Raw genomic sequence first — 8,136 nt, forward strand, 5'->3', positions numbered from 1 at the left:
CTGCTCTTTACCACTGAATTGGCGCAAACATCAATCTGCTGGATACCTGGTATGGCGATCACACAGGGTCCCCAGATGTTTCACCATCTATTGATCCCTGTGCCACCACTTTATTTCTCGCTGCCACCACCCAGGCCCTACCTGGTACAATACTGAGTCCAGCCAGGGTTAAATTGGAAGATAAACTTCTGTTTATTTGTTGCAGTCCAACAAGCGTGTGGTTTCATAAACGGTATCCGTCAATTACAAATGTGGGGTGCCTATCCAGACCTATAACTTCCACTACCTGCTCTCACTCACTAAACCACCTCTCAGATATTTACTTGTCTTCCTACCCCTAACTGTTCCTGACTCAGCTTATTTCACTACACTAACTCAACCTACCCACAAACTCTATCCCAATTCACTCCCACTCCATCTAACCTCCCAACGAACTCCTCCCTTTGCCCCTCCCAGAGCTTATTTTATAGTCCCTCTGACTCCACCCCATGGGTCCTGATTGGGTAACATGTTTAACTATTTCACCTCCAGCACTCTCATATGTTAACATCATACCTGGTTTGCTCTAATTCAGTGCTAAAGTGTAGGTTTTCCTGGGGGAAAGCACTGAGACAAGCAGAAGAATGGACAAGCCCTAAGTTCAGCTATAAAGGTCAAATAGATTGCTGCCACACCATAATTTTGCTGTTTCTCTGTGCCTATCCATTGCTGCATGGAGCCACATATTTTGCCTGCCTGTTCATTGGATCAGAGCATAAAAAGGAGTGCACGCCTTGGAACGAGAAACAAACATTCATGGCAATGGGCAAGTTTTGCTTTTTGGAAACAGAACTTTGTCAAAAGCAGAGACATTCCTACAGGAGCCACATGTTTTACAGGTCTCAGCTCTCATAAAGCTTAAGCAAACTGACGATGCCCATCTTGGGGAAGAGGTGGACAGGAACTGGAACGAAGTGCTTACTCAGCAGTACGTGTTTGACAGACTTGCCCGAGAGGTAGTAAATAGTAAAACGCTACCCGTCTTCGTCTCTTGTTAATTGTTTGTTGTAATCGTTAAGTGGCTTTGCTCCTGGTCCATAAAATGGAGGGGGGTGGTTTATTGCCTTTGTGGGACTGGGCTGACTGTGTGTGATTGCCTACATGGTGCTGACAAGGCCAAAAGGGGAGACCTGAGATCTAGGCTTCCTAACTGAATTATGCTATGGCAAAACAAAGCAAAAAAAAAAAAAAAAATTAACACACAGCTCTTCACAAGTGAAAATGAACAGCTCGTTTACTACTTGAATGTTCTCTCAGTGTTTGTCATGTGTGAGGCAGCTGTGCCTTGAGATCTTCAAGATCCCAAAATGTGGTTACAGGGGGAAATTTCTTAAATTGGTGTCAGATTTTCTCTCACTTGTAGGAATCAACATCTAGCTTGCCTCCCATCTGCCCCAAGCTGGGGTGACTGTTCTGCTAAGCTTGCTAATGTGAGTTTATACATTGTGACGAGTGTATGGGACTGTTGGAACAGTTGCGCTGGGCGGATTCCAAAATGAGAATCCTTGTAAACAGCCGAACTGATGTGTAGCATATCCCTTATATTTTTCTTAATAAATCCAGATCAAGCCTTTCAACTGGCATTCTTTCCAAGTCAATGGGCATAGGACTGCAAGATAAACTATCCCGTATAAGATGGTTCAAGGTTTATCTCTACTTTGGGGAAAGGGAGAAGAAACTATGGAGGGATTTATGTAATGGTGCTCATTTATAATGCTCATACACTCCTCCTAGGGCAATATCTGCATTTTGTTTTAGGTCTATATCAGGGGTGGTGAGCCTCAGTTCCAGGGTCCAAAATGTGGTCCTCTGGGTCTCTCTGTCTTGCCCTTCCCAACCAAGCTAAGCCTCCTCCTTGGCCACAGTCCTACTTTGCACCCTTCTTGAGAGTTTTTGCCTGTCTGGTATGTGTCTGATAATGTCTCTTGCTTGTTGGATGGAGGACACAAAGGAGTGTGTATCTGTCCTAAGAAGCTCTCTTTCTTTATGGCTTATAGATTGTAGCCCTGAAGAGCTTTAGAAAATCCCATTTGCTTGACTGGTTCCTAGGATTCAGGGGCAAGAACAAACGAGTGCTGAGCACCCATGTGAGTATACCTGAAATCAGAGTATGTGTGCTCTCTCTCAGATAGATATGGAACCTATGGGAGGGAGTATCAATGGATGCCATATATATATATATATATATATATATATATATATATATATGCTTTCGTAGATTTTCACGGGTACAGGAATGCAGGTTTTGGTGTCCTCGGGTGTCTTCCCGTGTAAAAGTTGGGGTGTCTAGGCGACGTTTCGACGAGGTCTCACTCGTCATCTTCAGGCTGGTGCTTTCGGCTTCTTGTTACTGGAACAGAGCAGGATCTCAGTGTTTGAGTTCCTATAAATACTGTAGAGGGGGTGTGGTGTATAGCCTCCAATGTTCTGGGCAGAGAGGAAGTTCCCAGGCTAGTGTGCCTTTTCTTCTTTTGTTCCTTAATTACTTGAGAGATATCTTGAGTGATTTCTTGAGTGATATCCTGAGTACCACTTAGGTGGGTCATTAGGTGTGGATTAGTTGCTAAAGTCTTTGTGTCTTGACCTCTTGAACTTTGTGAAGAGTTTTCATGAGAAGATGGCTGTACTGTACTTAGTTGTGCTCTGGCTTGGCTTCGTGTATAGGGGCGAGCTGTGGTTTTGTGGCTTGTGTCAGCCAGATCTGTGTAGGGATTGCAGGGGGGTGCAGCATCCGGAGGTGCCACCATGGATTGGCTACTGGATGGTGTCTGTAATTCATCTGTGGAGAGGGTCTGGGTTTGGGTCTGGTGTGGTTGATTGGTGTTGGCGTTCTGTGTGCCTCTGGATCTGGTGTCAGTTTTTGTGGGGAGGGCTAATTTCCAGATGTCTGACAAGCGGGATGTGTCGTCACGCTTGTTCATGTTGTGAGGGTGTTTCTCTATCTCGATGGCTTCCATGATTATTCTCTTGTGGTGATGTTCCGTGTTAAAGAGCAATTTGGAATCTGCAAAATTAATTTCGTGTCCTGTTTCTTTCATGTGTTGGAAAAGAGAGGAAGTTTTTTCTTCTTTTTTGACGGCATTCTTGTGTTCTGCGATACGTGCATTTATTCGTCTGTTTGTTTGTCCAATGTACGTGGCTGGGCAGACTTTGCAGGGTATTTCATAGATCCCTTGGTTTTCCAACTGGATTTTATCCTTGGGGTTTCTGAGGATATTGGCTATTTTTTGGTTGGTGCAAAAGGCTGTTTTGATATTGTGTTTATGGAGGATTTTGCTAATTTTATCTGTAGTGCCCTTGATATAAGGAAGGAGGGCACACAGATCCAGAGGCACACAGAACGCCAACACCAATCAACCACACCAGACCCAAACCCAGACCCTCTCCACAGATGAATTACAGACACCATCCAGTAGCCAATCCATGGTGGCACCTCCGGATGCTGCACCCCCCTGCAATCCCTACACAGATCTGGCTGACACAAGCCACAAAACCACAGCTCGCCCCTATACACGAAGCCAAGCCAGAGCACAACTAAGTACAGTACAGCCATCTTCTCATGAAAACTCTTCACAAAGTTCAAGAGGTCAAGACACAAAGACTTTAGCAACTAATCCACACCTAATGACCCACCTAAGTGGTACTCAGGATATCACTCAAGAAATCACTCAAGATATCTCTCAAGTAATTAAGGAACAAAAGAAGAAAAGGCACACTAGTCTGGGAACTTCCTCTCTGCCCAGAACATTGGAGGCTATACACCACACCCCCTCTACAGTATTTATAGGAACTCAAACACTGAGATCCTGCTCTGTTCCAGTAACAAGAAGCCGAAAGCACCAGCCTGAAGATGACGAGTGAGACCTCGTCGAAACGTCGCCTAGACACCCCAACTTTTACACGGGAAGACACCCGAGGACACCAAAACCTGCATATATATATATATATATATATATATATATATATATATATATGCTTTCGTAGATTTTCACGGGTACAGGAATGCAGGTTTTGGTGTCCTCGGGTGTCTTCCCGTGTACACGGGAAGACACCCGAGGACACCAAAACCTGCATATATATATATATATATATATATATCAGGGATGGGGAACTGAAGTCCTGGGGGTCGAACGCCTCTCTGTCTGGCCCTTGGACTCCTCCCCCCTCATTTCTCACTCAAACCTGTTTCATGCCTTCCTTGAATGCTTTGGACTACCTAGAATGTGGCCTAGGTAAGGCCTTCTGCTTACCTAGTTGGAGAGGCATTTGTGTGTTTGAGTGATTGTAGAAACCCCTGGCTTTAGCATGGCTGGAATGTAGCTTACTATAAAATGGTAAGAGCAACATCCATTGTCCCTCTCTTGCTTTTGCCTATAGATGGATAGAAACAGTGGCATTCTAGTCCCTTATTATACCTTGGCCCTTGAGTCCAGGCTTCCCTCAATAACTTACTGTGTGCTACTGATTTACAGAGAGCAGTAGGAAGACTCTCCTTTTATTTACTTGTCTGTGTCATTCAAAGCCAGCACAGGGGACGATGCCCTAACCCAGGGATAGCCAACAGGTGCCTTGCAGATGTTGCTAGACTACAACTTCCATCATCCTTAACCATCAGCCAAGCTGGCTGGCTCTGACGGGAAATGGAGGGCACCACATCGGCTTCCCCTGTCTAATCTAAAATCCTCCAGATCTAGGACACATTCAATAATTGAAAATGTGTATTTGTGGAAAAGAACAGCAAGAGCAACTTGTTTGGTAAAGAACTAACAAATAGCAGTTATAAGATACCTGACATCCCTCTTTATCACCTGTCCTAACTCCCCATCTTTTTACCTGCGTCTTCATTGTCTCTGATAACTCTCCATCTTCTTCCTACTCTTCCTTCAACTTTGTCCAACTATCTAGCTCCCTAACTGTCATTGTTAGGCAAAGTCTTGGTCCGCCTGTCACTCAGTCACCACCCACCATTCCATCACACTCCCCTGCTGCCAATCCTTCTCTCACACATTCTTCTGTTACACTAAGAATGAAACATCTGCTAACCGCTTGACAGCAGAACCTGTAATTCTAGACTTATGGAATCTTGCCCCCTTTGTAGCTTTGAGCCTCTGGTATGGTGACCTGGAAGCATCATTATGAGATGTACTTCCTGTTCTCTTGCACAATTTCACACTTATGCTTCCTGTTTTGTAATATCAGAAGAAGAAGAACTTGCACATTTCCCTTGTGGGGAGGACGCATGTCTCCCTGCCTGTGGAAGCATGGGGAGATTAGTACTGTAGGTTCTGCTTTGGATATTTAGAAGAACAGAGATTGCAACTCATTAACACAGACACACACCACACTAAAATTCACAACTCTGGACCATAAGAAAATCCCTTATGCCAAGTCAGACCCCTGATCCATCTAGCTCAGCATTGTCGACACTGGCTGGCAGCAGCCCTTTAGGATTTTAAACAGGAGCCTCTCCCAGCCCTGCCTGGAGATGCCAAAGATTCTTCTGCATGGAAAGCAGGTGTCCTGTCTCTGAGCTATGACACATACGCCACGCTCACACACACAAATAAAAATCAACAAATATTCCATACTACCTACTCAAAATCCTTATGTTTGCAGTCAGAGCTGTACAACACTGATTTGGTTATTTTTGAGATTTGATCAATGTTTCTTCCATCTCATGACCTTTGGCTTTCTTAAAAACCACAGTCATCTGAACTCATTAAGGAAATGCTCCTTACTTTTACAGGTTTGCTATCTTCTCAGCTGTTTGTTTGTTTCATGGGGATTTAATTGTCTTAAATCCAAACAAAAGTGATGAGATCTTCATTTTTCTCTCAATAAGGTCTGCAGTGTATTAGAAGTCAATCTCAAATATTAAAGTTCCTACATTTAACATGCTATCTCAAGGTTTGCCAAGTGGTTCCCTCTAGATGTTGCCACACTTCACCTCCCATTAAAAAGCACTGAGATAGCTCAGTTGGTAGAGCTGACAATGCCAAGGTTGCAGGTTCAATTCCTGTATGGGACAGCTGCATATTCCTGTGTTGCAGAGGGTTGGACTAGATGATTCTCAGGGTCCCTTCCAACTCTACAGTTCTATGATTAGCTCCAGCCAGTGTGGCCAGCGTAGAGGGACAACTGGACATGTAGATGAGCCACACCTGGAGGGCACAATTTTGACTATTAGGGTTCTACATTACAGTGGTACCTCTGGTTGCAAACAGGATCCATTCCGGAGCCCCGTTCACAACATGAGCAGAATGCAACCTGCATCTGCGCGTGCGTGGGTCGTGACTTGCTGCTTCTGCGCATGCACGTGATGTCATTTTGAGCGTCTGCACATGCACAAGCAGTGAAACCCGGAAGTAACCCTTTCCGGTACTTCCAGGTCGCCACGGGACACAACCTGAAAAGATTTAAGCCGAAGCGTCTTTAACCCAAGGTATGACTGTACTAGATAAAGTTTGGAGGTGGAGTTTGTTTTAGGGATTTTGCACTGTGCTGCTTGCCATCTGAAGTGAAATCCGATACATTCATCTCCAAATTGACTTCAAGCACCCAATATTACCCAAGCAGCAACTTTCTGTTTACAGTGGTACCTCGGGTTAAGTAATTCATTCCGGAGGTCCGTTCTTAACCTGAAACTGTTCTTAACCTGAAGAACCACTTTAGCCAGTGGCGCCTCCTGCTGCTGCTGTGCTGCCGGAGCACAATTTCTGTTCTCATCCTGAAGCAAAGTTCTTAATCCGAGGTACTATTTCTGGGTTAGCGGAGTCTGTAACCTGAAGTGTCTGGAACCTGAAGCATATGTAACCTGAGGTACCACTGTATAAGATAATGTGCAACGCTGCTTGCCAAAACAAACCTATGCCACCATCTCCCCTGCAAGCTTGCTGTCTGCTTACTGAATTTGTACAGCAGGAAACCATTTTGCAGTAACCCAGATGTTTGTGCCAAGTTTGTCATATGCAAAAGTGTGCCTACAGTTAGTTCACGTATCATCGGTTGATAGGAAACCTGTCAGAAATGACATAATTAACATGATGTCGGGATTGTGCTTGCAGGAGACCAGACTCTGAACTTTTAGACCCCAGGTGTTTGCTGCTTTGGTAACTGCTTGGCCTTTGAATTCACAGGTGGTTGGCTATGGCAAACAGGAAGGGAACACGGATTTCTCACGCACCTACAGCGTTCAGGGGAATTTCTTTGGCAAAACAGCTGAACTAACATTCCTCCCCTCCTCCCCTCTGCTGAATCTCCCTTCTGTTATGGACATACGGGCCTTCACCTCAACGCTTAACGTTCTTCCTTACCACAAGATACTAAAATAAACCATCATCAGCTTTAGCCTCAAGGTTGCATATGTGTCGTGCTTTCATAGTGCTGCACCTGTGGCTCTCCACATTCTGCTGAAACCAGATCATTAGCTGCGCTGGCTAAAAATGATGGGAGATGGAAGTCCATCAACATCTGGAAGTCCACCAACATCTGGAAGTCCACCTTTGCCATATTGTCTCTTATTTTGTCTCCACCTTGTTCAGTATGCAGAGCGTTTTGTGGGGGGAAGTGTGAAAAGGGCTCAGGTAGCAAAATGACTGGGAAATCTCTGAGAAAACTCTAAGAACAGCACAGTGCCCCCAGTACGGGCAACACCCAATGTACACACATCCAACTGACGCACAGCCAGGCACACACACATCATGCTGAACCAGGAAGTGACTTTAAAAATATAAGGGGGGGGGAGTCATGAAAACAGAAAACCCATGAACCTTTGCAAATACAATCCCAGGAGCCCTTGCACTGACCATTGAGGCCTGTGGGGAATTGGGAGTTTGAAAGGAGCGATTGTGGCGGAGTTTGATGTCTGGTAAGTTGAAATATATTCGAAGTCGAGAGTGGATTTCATGCTCTTTATTCAGCTCATAGTGGTGAGGAGGAATGGAAGTTCCCCCAGAATGTCTGCTTTGTATACATTATTTACACAATGCCCCCCCCCCCGTGATTCGCTAATTCCGGGATTCACCTGTAGGCCAATCTGGTTGCGGATTCACTTCCACCTGGAGCTGGATTGGGCGGCTCCTGTGGACCAATCAGACT

General features: G+C 45.0%; 1 protein-coding gene across 2 annotated transcripts in view; it reads left to right on the forward strand.

Moving 5' to 3' along the window:
* The window catches only part of LOC309348605 (nardilysin-like), a 44,935-nt gene extending 37,542 nt beyond the window's left edge, over positions 1–7,393 (forward strand). The window contains exons 29-31 of one of the 2 annotated variants that reach the window (XR_014159488.1): positions 879–967; positions 2,037–2,126; positions 7,176–7,226. Coding sequence is in view for 1 of the 2 variants with exons in the window: in XM_081874070.1 (XP_081730196.1) it covers positions 879–995; positions 2,037–2,126; positions 7,176–7,370 (402 nt within the window). In the remaining variant the exon portion in view is untranslated. Of the gene's footprint in view, positions 1–878; positions 996–2,036; positions 2,127–7,175 lie in introns of both variants that reach the window. The other variant, XM_081874070.1, reaches the window with a different exon arrangement.
* The last annotated feature ends 743 nt before the right edge of the window (positions 7,394–8,136 follow it).

Source organism: Podarcis erhardii (assembly GCF_964252035.2).
Source record: "Podarcis erhardii genome assembly, chromosome: 8".
NCBI lineage: Eukaryota > Metazoa > Chordata > Lepidosauria > Squamata > Lacertidae > Podarcis > Podarcis erhardii.